General features: G+C 39.3%; 1 protein-coding gene across 4 annotated transcripts in view; it reads left to right on the plus strand.

The window, feature by feature from the left end:
• CDH8 (cadherin 8) overlaps positions 1–16,448 on the plus strand; it is a 308,272-nt gene that overhangs the window by 245,010 nt on the left and 46,814 nt on the right. For all 4 annotated transcript variants that reach the window (XM_070398065.1, XM_070398063.1, XM_070398066.1 and 1 more), the window contains exon 9: positions 8,427–8,548. In XM_070398065.1, the coding sequence (XP_070254166.1) occupies positions 8,427–8,548 (122 nt within the window). The remainder of the gene's footprint in view (positions 1–8,426; positions 8,549–16,448) is intronic.

The following is a 16,448-nucleotide window of genomic DNA, read 5'->3' on the forward strand; positions in this document are numbered from 1 at the left end:
GATAATAATCTTATAAAAATACACAGAAATACACCCTAAAGATTTATCCAGTTTATTGTTTGCTTGGCCCACTTCCCCTGCAGAACTTGATCTCATGCAAAAAAACTTTAAGGCAGTTACTCCAAGAAATTTTTTTAAGTATGATTATATTTCTAAATATAAATACATTAATAGAAAATTCCATGTAAATAGAATCATTAAACCTTTCTTTTGATGTTGTTTATTAATGTACTAGAGGCCTAGTGCCCAAAAATTCATGCATGGGGGCAGGGGAGGTAGTCCCTCAGCCTAGCCTGCGCCCTCTTGTGCCCAGCCTGCACCCTCGGGGGATGTCTGACTGACAGCTTAGGCCCGCTCCCCATGGGGAGCAGAGGTAGAAGAGGCTCCGGCCACTGCTTGCCAGTCTTCAGCCCAGCTTGTGGCTGAGTGGTGCTCCCCCTGTGGGAGTGCACTGACCACCAGGAAGCAGCTCTGGCCCTGCCCCATCGCTCTGCTGCCACCCCCTTCCTCTGCTTGCTGGCACCCGCCTTGGCTGGCCTGGCATCGCCGGCTGGCCAGCCCTGTCCCCACCAACCAGTTGCTCGACTGTTTGGTCAATTTGCTTATTAGGCTTTTATTATATAGGATTGCATTGTTTAGGAAGTAATCTGTATTTAAATTAGGGGGGGGGTGTTTTTCTTTTTTTTTTTTAAGATTAAGTTTTACAAGTGCTATGCTAAAGAAAGCCTGTGGAGAATAAACACATTTTGTTTTTATTTTTTAATTTTTTTTTTTTTTTTACTTGTTGGTCAGACTACCTGGGATTCCTATTTCTTTACCACTTCCAGGCTTTGAGTAGATATGGGCAGGCTGACTAGATTCCATATAATTTGATTTTTTTAGGCTCATTAGATATTTAGAAAATGATAATTCTTTACTATCTATTATGATATGTAACTCATATTAATTGATTTCAGTCCTTTTATACTCTGAAATCATATTCCCATTTGAGAAAAAAGTCTTCATAGTAAGCCTATACACTTCAAAGAGATAGTGTATAATAGATCATGCAATATGTGCTGAGTTGTTTACAATATTAATTATCTTCTCTAATAAAGTGCATGTGTGTTTGTGTGTACATGTATGAATCGAGGGCACAATTGTTATTGTAAGTTGATATTGAGTGAGCATTTCAACTGAATATTAAATAACTCTGTACATAATTCCTCTGCAAGTATTAGTCTCCATAATTAAGATTCTGTTTTATAAGGGGTTTAAGTGGAATTGCATTAGAAAAATAATCTCCAGAAATTTAGTTCCAGTATTTTTGAATCGATCCTGTTTGAAATAATTAAGGGGAAAATAAAACCTAAGGATTTAGTAATAGAAACATAATGCAAATTGTTGGCAGAATGAGAGATTCTGCAAAGAAGACTTAGATCGCCAGTGGGGGCATTGGGGATAATGAATTCATTTTGGAATTTTATTTCCTTATCTCTTATAGTATGGAGAAAGAGGAGAGGTACAAGAAAATTATAAACATGAACTTAGGGCTGTGAAAGGAAGGAATTGATATTTTTGAGTTACAAATTCAGCAGAAGCAATACAGTTTAATGATGAGGCATACCTTTCACAAAGCAAATGAAAACCCCAATGCACATACACATGCAACAGCAACAAAACAAACAAAAAAGAATAGAGCCCGGCCTGTGTGGCTCAGTGGTTGAGCATCAACCAGGAGGTCACAGTACAATTCCCGGTCAGGGCACATTCCTGACGGGCATAATGACTGAGAAGACATGAGAGGCTTTTGGGATGCTGGTCATGCTAGATATCTTGCAGGCTTGATCCCCAGGAGGGGGCGTGCAGGAGGCAGCCAATCAATGATTCTCTCTCATCATTGAAGTTTCTATCTCTCTTTCCCTCTCCCTTCCTCTCTGAAATCAATAAAAAATATATATTTAAAAGAAAAAGAATAGAGACAACAGAGAAAAAAAGTGATGAGCATAAGTAAACAATTAAAAGTAGACTAAATAACATAGTAATAAAAAATATAACATTTCCATTCTCATCAAGTCCTGCCTTTTCATTGATAAGCTGTCTTTATATGTGTATATGCAGTTATGTGTTGCCTTTATTTAGAACGTAACTGTTACAGTTTTATAATTAATAAAATATATAGTATCTAAGAGGTTCAGAAAGTCAGTTCTCACCTCAATGGCTTCTAAAGCGTTTCCCCAGAGGATCAAAATGTTAGGCCATGAAGGTGGTTTCCTGGCCCTGCTCTCCCGTGAGCTGGAGAGAAGTTACTGAGGGCTCCCTGTAGACACGCAGGGAAAGGGTGGGGTGACCCCACTGTTCCCAGGTTCACTTAAATGAATGTAATAAACCAGAGACCCACACATGTCCTCCCCATTTAGAAAGCACTTGGAAGTCGGGTGGCCAGAGAGCACGCTTTCTCGCTGTCAGTAGGGAAAATGACAGGGACTGTGAGGACCTCACCAAAGTCACCATTTAAGAGTCCTTTTCTCCAGGGAGTTCAAGGAATTTGCAAATATGTGCAAGTCCACCATTTTCGCAGTGAGAGGAAGCGCTGTTCTCCCTTTTGTGAGAGAGCTACTCCTTGGGGAATAGAAAAGCTAAGACACATAAGCTTTGTTCGTGTGCTACCAATCCCACCATCTGATTATGGTTCTAATTTTATTCACAACCACTGGGTCAATATGGCAGCTTTTAAGGAGTAAAATAGCGTGACGTTCTTTAAAGCCTGGCTTGCTGGAATTCTCACAGTCCTGTCATGAAAATTACTAAAATTCTGGTGGTCAGTGGTTCTTTCTATGCACACGAGAAGGCGGAGATTTCTGGGTATGTGTTTGAGGCACTCACGGGACTGTGTGTCAACCAGGGCATCAATACAGTTGCTGCTAGAGTAAAAGGGTAAAGCATAAAAATATACTGTAAAGAGAAAAACCAGTCAAACTATTCTTGGTAGCTTGGTTTGGCTCAGTGATTAGAGCGTTGGCCCATGGACTGAAGGGTCCCCGGTTTGATTCTAGTCAAAGGCATGTACTCTCTTGCAGTCTTGATCCCCAGCCCTTCTCGGGTGCATGCGGGAGGCAACCAATTGATATGTCTTTCTCACATTGATGTTTCTCTCTTTGTCTCTACCGCTCCCTTCCACTCTCTCTAAAAATTAATGGAAAAAATATCCTTAAGTAAGGATTAACACACACACACACACACACACACACACACACACACACACACCAACACCAACCCTGGTGGTATTCCTACCCTGCTGGTGTCCATTGGCTATTATATTCCAACTTGTTTGGATGCTAATATCCTATGAATTGGTAAATTATTGCTGCTGATTTAGAAATTATCAAACCATTTATGGGCAAAATATACCTCAAAAGGTTTTAACTTTAGTCAGTAGAGAACCTACACCCACTGCTGAAATGATTTTCCATGATGTCTCAAATTCCCACCCGTTTCATTTAAAATTTCCTAAGTTGCCAGCTTTCCGATCACATATTCAGTTCACGTCTTCCCACTTTATGAACTTCCACTGTGCCTCCATCCCCGACGCAATTATAAATTCTCTTATTTTGCCTGGCCCTGTTGACTGGAATTTACTGCTCATGGCTTCCGCCCTTCTGCTTATGGAAGGCTCAAGGATTATTTATTGAGCCTCACTAGTGTATCTAAATTTGCCAAATATTTTTTTTCCCCCTCTCTCTTATGGTCTGAAATGGAGAGAGGCTGTTTACTTCAATCGATGCCTGTGAAAACAGCAGCTCGTGGAAGCTAGTTAGAAGCAAATTCCCAAGTAACTTAGACTTGGCAGCGTGCCATTACCTTTGATTATCAAAGGGCAAAATTAATGGGCAGTTCATGAGGCTGTGTGACAGAGAGGTGACAGGGAGTCGCTGTGATGCAAATGGCAGGAGTCAAGGAGTTGTTTATCCTCGCTGCCATTTCAGTCTCTCTCTCATCACATGTACAAACTGTCTGATTCGGTGGCCTCTGAAATGGGCTTTTCCTTCCAGACCACTTAGTCGCATCTCTGGTGTTTAGAAAAGTAACCTTTAATGAATGCTAATCAAGTTTCTAATTATATTATCTTTATGTTTAATGTTTGTGTATCAGATGAAAGGCAAACATTTTGGGGCCAGTCACGAAGGACATGAATAATTTTTCTTAGAAGCTTGATTAATTAGTTGTATTGCTCTACAATGTCTTGAAAATTGGAACTGCCATCATTTCATTAATTTAGATAAAAGTGAACTTTCAGCATTTAATGATGACATGTTGGAAATTATGATAAGTTGCAAAATTCTTAATCATGCACAGTTATTTAATACAGACAATAATAACACATTTTGAGGATATTTGGGGGATGTGGGGGTACTAGTTTCTTGTTTATTTTATTGTTTTATTCTTAAGACTTTTAAGAAATTGCCATAGTAAATTTCTGGGACACTCGTGTACTTAGAAAAATATTTTTAAAAAGTAACTGTGCTTGGCATTCTGCTTTATTGATAATTTTTAAAACTGTAAATTTCAAGAATTTTTTTACTGGCTCACCAATGATCACGTGATATAGCTTATACTCATGATAACAGAAGACTCTTCCTGATTGGCTTCAACCTTCTGCCCTGAAGTTACCACCAGCCAGGTCTCTGGTTGCTCTCACCATTGGAGCTACTGATTATTTTATTAACAGCTTGGTCTCCAGGCTTCTGGCCCTTTCTGCACGTGGCTGACTTCAATCTAAAAGACTTGTCTACCTTTCTTCACCCAGGATATGTCTACTCATTATGTAAAGCTAATTCAGAAGTCATCCCTTCTTTTAAATATTTCCCATGAATTTAGAAAATATTCTTCCACTGCTTTTTGTAAGGGAATAATATGTAGGGTACATGAGGGTACAACAAACTCTTATTTCCTGGAATACTGTAGATCCCTTAACTGTAGGAACTTTGTCTTAGTAACTGGGAATACAGAGGTAAATATTTACTGAACAAATAAAGAGAACAATGATGAAAGAATAAATGAATGAATGACAAAATTCTCAGAAGGGAATCACAGGTTATCTACGCTTATATCTGATAATATTTTGAAACATGAATTCAAGCAAGGAAGTATAACTAAATTAATTTCTTATATCTTTGTTTGCTAGGACAAGAGCAGATTTGGGCTAGTACCATTCTATTCAGTCCCAAATAGCTTTCAGGAAGGAGGGAATGCAGGAGGTTGAATGGTCAAACTCAAAAATATATGTCCAGGTCCTCATCCTGGGAACCTGTGTCAATATGTTGGGAAGAGTATTTGAAGATGTAATTCAATAAAGAATCTTAATATGAGATCATTCTAGATTACCCGGGTAGGCCCCAAATTCAATACTAAGTGTTCTTGGAAGAATAGATGACCCCGGAAAAAGAGGAGATGGCCTTGTGACAATCAAGGTAGGGACTGAGTTATGCACCTCCAGCCAAGGAATGCCTTGGCTTTTCTTCCCTCCCTTTCTGATTCTCTCTGGCCACTTGCTGGCTTACAATGAATCTACCAACTCTATCTCCAGTGAATCTACCAACTCTACCAATCTTCCCCCATTTGCCTTTCACAACAACATCCATTATTCCATTATTTTTAGTGCATAGATGAACTTGAACTTCTCCACATTCTTTTACAAATGAAGTTGGCTTATTTAAAATATATATTTTTATACTAGTGTGTGTATGTATGTATATATATATATATATATATATATATATATATATATATATATGTATATATATATATATATAATTAGAGGCCCAGTGCATGAAAATTCATGCACTGGAGGGGGGTCCCTCAGCCCAGCCTGCCCCCTCTCACAATCCGGGAGCCCTCAGGGGCAGGAGGCGACGCCCCCATCACACCTCTGCTGCTGCCACTGCCACTGCCACTGCCACTGCCGGCAGCACAAGCCTCAGCTGGCCCTGGTTACCTGAGCCTCGGGGAGCCCTGGGCAGCTGGGAAGCCACCATCTGAGGCTTGCCTGCATCTCGGGCCGGCTCTGGGCGGCTGTGGGGCTGAGGAGACTGGGCGCTGCCATCTTGTGGCCTTGGGCACCGCCATCTTTGAAGGCAGAGCAGTAAATTAGCATATTCCCTCCTTATTGGCTGTGGGTGCTTCCATCTTTGAGGGCAGGACAGTCAATTAGCATATTCCCGCCTTATTGGCTGTTGGTGTCACCATCTTTGTGACACGTGAGGGTTAATTAGCATATTCCCTCTTTATTAAATAGGATTATTAATTTCAGAGAGGAAGGGAGAGAAAGAGAGAGATAGAAACATCCATGATAAGAAAGAATCATTGATTGGCTGCCTCCTGCATGCCCCCTAATTGGGATCGAGCCTGCAACCCAGGCATGTGCCCTGACCTGGAATCGAATAGTGACCTCCTGGTCCATAGGTCAACACTCAACCACTGAACGATACTGGCCTGGTTAAAGTTAGCTTCTTTATAAGGAATTCAGAACTCTCTGCTTTATGCTTCTCTAGCCCATCCCCAGAACCTGAGCCAAGGCTCTGGAGTGTCTCTCTAAGTGACTTCTGCTGTAGGAACTTAGGGTTCTGTGGACGGGGAGATAGTATCCTCAGTCTTCCTGGCTACTCTCTCAGCAAGAAATATCCCCCTTGACCATGTGCCCAATACGATCATAAATCTTTTAATGTTTTCTCATATAATGTCATAATTCTGTAAATCACATGTTACGTTCTTGAGTTTCAATTTCTGCAGGGATAACATAAGGTCAAACAAACTGATCAGGATCATGTAGGGTGTAGGAGGCAAGGATGGAGCTCCAAACATCATTTACTGCTAACACTATATTATTCCCTTTACTCTTCAGTAACTACTCTTCAGCTCATGGTCAGGCTAGAAAGAGATATAATCAGACCTTATTTCAAATCATTATGCCTTATCTAATTTACTCAAGTAAATAAAGTATGAAATATAAGTTCCTTATCTTAAAGTCAGGTGCTATACTTTTAAATAAAACTTTTCCTTTCATCAAAAGTTGGAGGTGCATGTTTTCTTTTTGAATGAAGAATGAATTAATCCATTAGATATAAGATAGTAAAAGAGAAAGGATGTATCAGGTGACATATCTAAGGCCATTGGCTTGATTTGGGGGAAGTGAGATTATGTTCCATGACTCAGGTGGTTGGAATTCCAGAGGATAGTAGTCATCCATCCTTAGGTAATCACATCAGAATACTGGAGAGTAGCCATGCTAGTTAACCAGATTTAAATCATGTGGCATTGCCAGTGGGGTTAACCAAGTATAAATTTGTAACATGGCTCTGATCATTTGGTCTGTGCTTTAGAAATACCATCAGATTTAAGAAAAAACACAATGATGAGTGCTTGAAGGTTTTAGAGATCTGAGTGTAATCAATTATCAAAAAGCAGATTTGATCTATCAAATGCAAGTTGATTTCTTTATATTCAGAAGTCAAACGCTTTCCCCCTCATGGATTGCTTATAAATATTTAGTGCCACAGAAACACAAATAAATAATTGGCCATCCCCCGTGCATTCTGCATAATTTACAAGACATCAAAAGACTCTACAGGCAGAGTCAAACTATTGTATTTACTACAAATAAAAAATTATCACGTGGCCCAAGTCAGCAATGTATTAATGGACCAGATTTCTGTGTGTGTGTGTGTGTGTGTGTGTGTGTGTGTGTGTAACTTTTTAAATTTAAGGGCTTGAGGATTAAGGATTATGTATTAAATTATTTGCTATTGGGATTGACCTGGAAAGATTAGGAGATTATTATCTGTGTACACTGAGGAAAATCTTTATGAAAACGAAAATATTAAAATGATTTGGGCTTATTTTATCCAAAACCATCCCAAGGTCAAGTTTTAATAAAAAATAAAATTCATAAAAAATATGATCCCCCATCCTTAAGATTATTTTTTAATCATCGTGACGGACCAATCAACAATTGATTTGGTTCTGCCCTTATGCTGGGTTTTTGTTCATCTTTCATAGATAGCCTGTCAAATGAGGGATAGCACAACATTGGGTTGTATTCTACCCAAGATAAACAAAGAGATAAATCTTTGTTGCCTACAGGATTTTTTCCTTTTGTCTAATGGACTTTATTAATAAAATAAAGCTTTCTTCACCAGGGAAACTTTTTAATGATTCAGAGCAAAGCTCCAGCAAATGGTGTTTGGAATAATAATTTACACTTTTTTTTAAGCAGTGAAGCCCTGGCTATTTTTTCTCATTGAGTGGTCAGACTTCATAACCACCATGTTGAAACCACCCCCATGAGGGGGAGTTGAAACAGACACCCATGCTTTCAAGAAGAACTTTGAGTTAGTTGCACGTTACAATGAAATACCCTCAATGCTGATGTTATCTTTTCCTTCCCATAGGGAACCACAGTCAGATATCACGAGTACCTGTTGCTATTAAAGTGCTGGATGTCAATGACAACGCCCCTGAATTCGCATCCGAATATGAGGCATTTTTATGTGAAAATGGAAAACCCGGCCAAGTAAATATCTCCATGTTGTTAATGCTGATATGTTTGTATACGACTGTCTCACATTTGACTAACCTGCGGTAGAGTGTGCATCTGCCTTATTTTCATTCCGCAAAGTCACAGGCAAGAACCCTCTGGGTGGAAACAGGGAGGGTTTTTCTTTCTGAGATGTCGGTTCTCCCTACGTAGGACCAGATTGGCTCAGGAAGTGGAACAGCCTACTGTGCTGTGGCCACAGAGCCAAAGAATTAGCTTAAACTATCCCGGGGTATGGATGAGAGCAGGGGAGGGGTTGGCATGATGGGGGCAAAAGGGTAAACTTCAAATGACAGGAAGCAAGGGGAAAGCTCATAGGGAGGGAATGCTTGTCTCATGTCAGACATAGAAATAACACAGACCAGGGGGACCCAGGTCAACCAGTTGTCTGAGGGTGTAGGAAGTGAATTTTGAAATCTGTAAAAATGTAGTTAATTCATTTTAACATAAGATAAACAACAGGTCTTAGACATGTAACTATAGCATCTGATAATTGTGTATTGATGGAATTTTTTTTTACCTGTCTCATGTAGTATAAATAGGAACAATTAAGAAAGGGGGTGAGTTTGAGGGCGAGAGGTAAGGAGGGGGGAGGGAGAGGGAAGGAGGGGAGGTTAGGAGGGAGGGAGTAGGAAGGAAGGGAACTTGTGAGGGAGGGTTGGAGGAAGAGCGGTATAAGCAAGTTCAAAACCAAACCTGCTATACTCTGAATGTCAAAATGGAAATAGTGTATGTAAAGTTCTAAAAACCCCAAATGTAATAGATTTATCTGAACAAGGTGCCAAAGTACTGTATGTTTAAGAAATTTATCATTTTTCGACTTACTAATTTATTTCTGGATGGTGACATTTTAATTTAAATAAACAGCAGCTGACAGCATGACACTGGAGTTGTTAATCCAACTATTCTTGTGCCTCATGTGGGTGTTAGGAATTAAACTTACTATTTGCCGAGCAGTTCACCTGACAAGAGTCAGGCTTTTTTTTCCCACCAAAAGAAAGGATGAGCCCTGTGGCTCCATACTTTTCATTTATTACAAAAGATCAGTGTGTTACCGTCCTTTAAAAACAGTGGACATTTTCTCCTACACTACTCTCATATATCTGAACTATTAGCATCGTTTACCAAAATAACACACACACACTCACACACACACACTCACACACTCACATACACACACACACACGCACACACACACACACTCACACGCACACACAAACTGAAATTGTAAGAACACTGATTAATTTCAAGCAAATAGACACTATAAATGTTCTAATCAAAACATCGACCTTTCACAGTGCTATACTATTTTTAATAATATTCTAATATTAATTCAAATGTTTCTTAATTTTGTCCTGTGGAATTGCTCTCTAGCATGTTTTGAACATTTTCATTTGTGATCCTTTAAGGATGGAGTGTGTTTATATGTACAGTGTGGGGGGCAAAAATAGATTTATAGTTGTTCCTATAGAAATTAATACAATAACACGAATAAACAGTGTTTCACATACTCACAACTGTAAACGCACTTTTACCCCACCCTGATATGTATGTCATATATACTAGTATTTAGCGAAGTTGGCGGATTGAGTTGGCAGAGAGTTTGATCAAAATATACACAATATATACAGGTCCCTCTCAAGGCTATGTTGTGTGATCCAGATCATTGCCGGGGTAATGTAGCCAATCACAGACTTATAAGCTTGTCCCTTTCAATCATACAGAATCTGTCAAATGCATCAGAATTTAAATAAATCTCCATTGTTCATGCAAAACTTATCGCCCACGTTGAGAGAGTCAATAGCATCAATATTGCAGCAATCCAACATCGCCTTCGCTTGTGACATTGACATGCATGCCTTTGGAACCCCAGGAATCTGGAGTTTTACCCGGTGGATATCAACTGTTTCCAAGGTTTTAATGATTCCTCAGCAGTTCTTATCCTTAGGGGGAAAATCAGGTCGTTTCATCACCTTTCATATGCAAGATCAAAATAAAAGAGAAAAGTTAATTCTTTGTTTTATGATTTATGCAGATCAAAATGACTCCTTCTGTGAAGAGATGTTTATGTTGTGTGTGTGTCCACTGCACTAGCTCATCCTCAAATGAATCTGTTTAGGCAGATCTGTTAAAGGTTCATTTTTAGATGAAAAGACCAGATCTTTTGTCTGTTCAGCATAATTTTTGGACTGGTTTATGTGCAAGCAATCATTCACCTCCTGAAATTCCTGATTTCTTTGTGCTAGTCAGAAGTCATATTTGGTTCATTACATCACTCCCAGTCACTTACAATGGCTCGAGTATCTCATTTTTATATTTAATGTTTTCCAAAACTTCATCATTGTTACCTACACTAATCTTCACTTATATGAGTTCGACATCGATAAAACTGTCAGTCATCTCTCCTCACACCCCACAGACCACTGACTCATTTTCAAATTAGAATGTTCATTCTCAAATGATCAAAAACAAATGTCAAACATTGAATTAGCACTAGAGTTATAGTCACTCAATATTTTTCAGCATCTGATGACTGCTTTACAACAGCCTCAGAGTAGGGAGTGCAGGTGACTTTGAAATCTGGTTTGCCTGGAAGGTATGGATTTAAGGCTAAATTCAGAGGGGATCAGCTTCTGGGGAGATAGTGCAACTGGAGATCATTAGCAATAACTAAGGGCAAGCCATTCAGAATACCCAGTCTAAAGACTTCTGGCCTAGAGAACCTCAAAGAGGTTTTTAAAACATCTCATAAAATCAGAACCAATGTCAACATGAACATAGATAGTTATTTTGTGCTTGAATATTTTCCAGTGGATTGAACTCATCAACAAAATACCAAATAAGAAAGAAAAGGAAGGATGGAGGGAAAGAGGGAAGGAAGGAAGGAAGGAAGGAAGGAAGGAAGGAAGGAAGGAAGGAAGGAAGGAAGGAAGGAAGGGAGGGAGGGAGGGAGGGAGGGAGGGAGGGAGGAAGGGAGGGAGGGAAGGGGGAGGGGGGAGAGGGGATGGGGGAGAGAGAGAAAGAAGAGAGAAAGACAGGAAAGAAGGGAGGGAGGGAGGGAGGGAGGGAGCCAGTTTCATCTTCTCTAGGTGTAGATTTCCATTTCATGTCATATCTGTGCTAAAATTGGCAGATGTTCACTTTGAAAGTAGAACTGAAAATCATATCAGCCCCAGTACCTTCTCATAATTCTGAAATGAAAGATGACTTTTTCTTGAATTTGTTCCCTTAAGAGAATAACAGCAACCCTGTGACACAGAGAAATTGTTCACATTCCATATTACACAAAATCAACATGAATCCCTTCTGGTTAGAATTCTTTTAAATCGTCAATATACAATTATTTCAATGTTAAATATATAAATTCCAATGGTATTTTCTGATTACTAGTAACATTTCTTTTAATTCCAATAGTTATAGATAATTTATCTTAAGTAAAAAGATAGAAGATGGTGTATATATTTAATCTAATTTAATGATGGTATGATAGAGTCGTCTACACATTACTTGGTGATCAGTTATCAGGAAGTCTAAAAATATGCTCCCCACTTACTTGAAATCTCTAATTTCAAAATTAGAAAGCAAAATATATGCCTGATATTTCTTTTGTCTAATAGGATGGTAGGTTTTGGACAGCCAGTCAATATGAATTGAGCACTAACTATATGCCAGGACTTGAGTTGGTATTGGGGATCTAGTGGCAAACTAATGCCACTAGACTAATGCCCTACACATCAGTCTTTTTCCCTCATGGAGTTTTCTCTATGGCAAACACATAATAAAATTAGAAATGATAGAATTGCATGGCAATACCTCAAATCCTCAAGTCAGAAAGAAGTCTGAAGAGAGAAAGGAAATGGAGCTATCTTAATGATAAGACTTCCACCAGAGACAGGAAGCATCTATCAAGTATTCCAGAGGAGTCAGCAGGGAATCACCCCGATTCTGTCTGGAGAGAATGGTAATGTGGCTGGACAGGTGGAGGAGCAGGTAACAGATGTGGAGAAACCATCATCTCCCCTCTTTCTGCCCGAGAACACCACACTCGGAACCACATGTGAGAGAAACAGAACTTCAGTGGCCAGTGTTGGCCAGAGTGCCTTCCATCATTCTCTTCTCCATCTTGGTCTTCTCATACGAGCTTTCTAGGATTTTATTGGCGATAGCAGCCTCTTGTATCTCATACAGACAGAATTGGGGTGATTTGTCCCAGATGGTGCATTGACACAGGGACTGAACAAAAATGTTGTATTTCTAGGAGTGAATCAAGGTCTCGAGTTGAATCTCAGAGAATATTTATTGTTGGAGAACCCGTTAGGCGACAGACTGCTTCAGTTCTTTTTTCTCCAGGAAGGAGCTTCCCTTTTACCATAAATAAATCTAGCAGAGGCTAATTTAAGCTTCATCACCTGCTATAGAAGTTGAGATGTACTGTTTGCAATCAAGTTAATTATGTCTGGGTTAAAAAAATATTCTGATTTACCTCTTTTAATCTCTTCTATCTCTGATCAATACTGCAGTATATAAAGTTAGTTTTTCATAGGAATATCACAGGTACCCCCCCTCCCAAAAAAGAGAATAACCTTTATTACTAGATAGGTACCTAGCCAATGCTTGGCATGTAATGGATATTCACAGAATTTTAAAATCATCGTTGTAATTCACTTCATTTGGCAGTGACAAATATTTCAATAATTATTTTCTCAGATATTACCATGGAAACACTCATTCTACTCACAGACACGCAGTGCACAAGCTAACCCTCTTCACATGAAAAATCATTCATCTGTTTATTAAACTGTATTTATTGTGCAGCCTCAAGATGCTAAATATTCTCATATGAACCTGGGAAAATAACATGAAAATGACCAAAAAAGTGTTCTCTCTTGTGGAACTTTTTTTAAATTGATTTCAGAGAGGAAGGGAGAGGAAGAGAGAGAAACATCACTGATGGGAGAGAAGCATTGATTGGCTGCCTTCTGCACACTCCCCACAGGGGATGGAGCCTGCAACCTGGGCATGTGCCCTGACCGGGAATTGAACCATGACCTCCTGGTTCACAGGTTGATGCTCAACCACTGAGTCGCTCTGGCTGGACGTGGAACTTAATAACGAAGGGAGATTATACAAAAAGTAAAATGAATAAATGATATGTTTACATTTTTAAAAGTGGGCTAAAGAAGCAGTAATGCAACTAGTCTGGAGGAAACAATGAAAAAGCAAAGATCTATTTTATACAGTGTTGTCCAAGAAAGTTACCTTGTGAATGGTATCATGGAAGCTAAAACTGAGCAATGAGAAAGGGCAAGGCATGCTGGGAGTGGAGCCAGACCTTCTAGCCCACAGGAGAAGCTTGTGCCAGGACCCAAAAGGGAGAAAGACCTGGGTTTGTCTGAAGAATTGAAGACGTCTGTGGCTGATCATAAGTGTAATAAGCAAGTATAATAAGAATGGAATAAGCAAGAATGAGATTGGACAAAAAGTTTTACATTTGAATTAAATGTATGCACACACACACACACACATAGATGCATAATTAAGCAGAAGGAACATTAAGAAGGCTGTATTTGCCTGGCTGGCATGGCTCAGTGGTTGGTTGAGTATCAACCTAAAAACCAGGAGGTTATGGTTCGATTCCCGGTCAGGGCACATGCCTGGGTTGTGGGCTTGATCCCAGTGTGGGGTGTGCAGGAGGCAGCCAATCAATGATTCTCTCTCATCATTGATGTTTCTATCCCCCCCCCCCCCCCCCGCCCCGCGCTCTGAAATCAATAAAAAAGAAAGGCTGTATGTGCCAAAGATGGACAGTAGTCTGGTCTAGGTGGTGGCAGTAGAGATGGAGAAGGGATTACAAGAGCTGCATGAATAAAATAATATATACAGATATCTAGCATGTACTCATTATCCCTGAGAGGTTAGTGTGGCCATCACATGTCCCAGATGTGGGAGCTGAGACTAGCCAAGAGAAAGGCTCTCCCTTAAGGCCATGGAAAGTGGCAGAGATGGGTTTCAAAGTCTGTTCTTGAAGGTGCCCCAGTCCCTGTACTTTCTCCAGTCTGGCACTGCTTCCCAAGGGAATAGATTTTGAAATTCCATTGCCTGTGTTAGAAAAACAGTAATGAGAATGAGATTCTGACCCAGAGTGAGCTTTTTCGAAAGAAAACAAAAATCAACTCCTGCGATCGATAACGCTTTCTTCAAAAGCAGTCCATGAAAACTTAAGTGAAAATAAATAAAGCTTAATAAGAAAAGTTAAGATCATTATCTCTTGCTAAACACCAGCAATGAATGAGTTTGCTACTTCATTTATTTATTTTTCAGTTCTTGTTGGTCTTTAATAAATGCAAAACAATGAAATGCAATTACGGCATTTTATCGCCTTCATGAAACAGTACATAGAGGAGAAGTAATTTTAACTTCCCTGCCAGCAGGCACCTCTCAGGGCCTGTCTGCATACACAAGAGGGAGACAGGGTTGGTTTTACAATGAATGAAATTGATGGCCTCGACCAAATGCATAAAGCACTATTTTCATTTTATTTTGGCAGGAGTAAGGACATGGTAAATTAGTGGAATGCATAAAGCAATATTTGAGGAAATCATTTGTAACAAAGCATATTTCAAGAGAGCCATTAGTGGAAGTATGACTTTTTGAGCACAACTTTGACAGAAGGAAAAGCATAACTTTAAAAAAGATCGTGGAAAATTTGACACTAGAAACATCTAAGTGTGAGTCACAGCTCTACCATTTACTTGTTTCTTTTCTTTGGGCCTCACTCTCTCTTAGTTTAAACTCTCATGTGTTGAGGGTATCTCATGTTGTAGGTGCTCAATGAATAATTTTTCTAATTAGTAGTATTTATTTCAGCTAGTCTCACAGTCTACAAGCAAACTATATTTTAGTATTGTATTTGTTGGTTTTTTTGTCTTTATTATTTATTTTTATTGAATTTATTGGGATGACATTGGCTAATAAAAATTTGATAGGTTTCATGTGTACAGTTCTATAACACATCATCTGTATATTGTATTGTGTGTTCGCCACCCCAAGTCAAATCTCCTTCCATCACCATTTAACCCCCCTTTATCCTCTCCTACCGCCCCACATCCCCTTCCCTCTGGCAGTCACCATACTGTTGTCTGTGTCCATGAGTCTTTCCTTATTTTTTCTTTGCTTACTTTATTAGCATTGTATTTGTTGTTTTTATTTTTCTTGTTGTTATATCTTCGTGAGCTTTGATTTGGATCGAAATACCTTAAATAATCTCTACTAGTAAATGGATTAATACTAGTATAATGGGACAATCTAGTCTCCTACGTTGGAACAACTCCTCTTCTGTCAAACATTTTCTTAGAGAATGTTTCCTGTAAAACATTTACAAATGTTTTATTTGTCAAGGGTGAGGGAAGGACTCCTACTTAATTCCTCCACATATGAATTGGTGAGTTAATAGAATTATGTTTTTTTTAATCCACTAGAATCAACTTGTAGGAACACACTCCATCTACATCTTTTTTGAGGTCACACTTGCAGCTTCTGTCTGCGGTAGCTGAACATCTTGTGTGAATCTAGATGCCACGTGTTTTACTCCGGCCCCTCACCTAAATGAGATTGGTGACCACAGAAAAATGGTGCAGAGGATTATTTTAAATGTTCGGGCTGTTACAGATTGATGTATTCCCCTCGTTTTATTGTCAACCTACAAATTACTGAATGAGTATTTAGGCTGGGAGCAAGGTGGCCGCATGTGTATGCTTGTTCTGTTTCCACTTGCTCATGGAAGCCATGCTGATGAGCATGCCTTTTAGAAGAAAGTAGAATTGACACTAGATTGTGGAAGCTTTTAGGCTTGCTGCTAGTGACGTAAATTGGGTAA

Source organism: Myotis yumanensis, unplaced genomic scaffold, assembly GCF_028538775.1.
Source record: "Myotis yumanensis isolate MYYU_CA2020_CCGP unplaced genomic scaffold, mMyoYum1.0.hap1 SCAF_18, whole genome shotgun sequence".
Taxonomy (NCBI): domain Eukaryota; kingdom Metazoa; phylum Chordata; class Mammalia; order Chiroptera; family Vespertilionidae; genus Myotis; species Myotis yumanensis.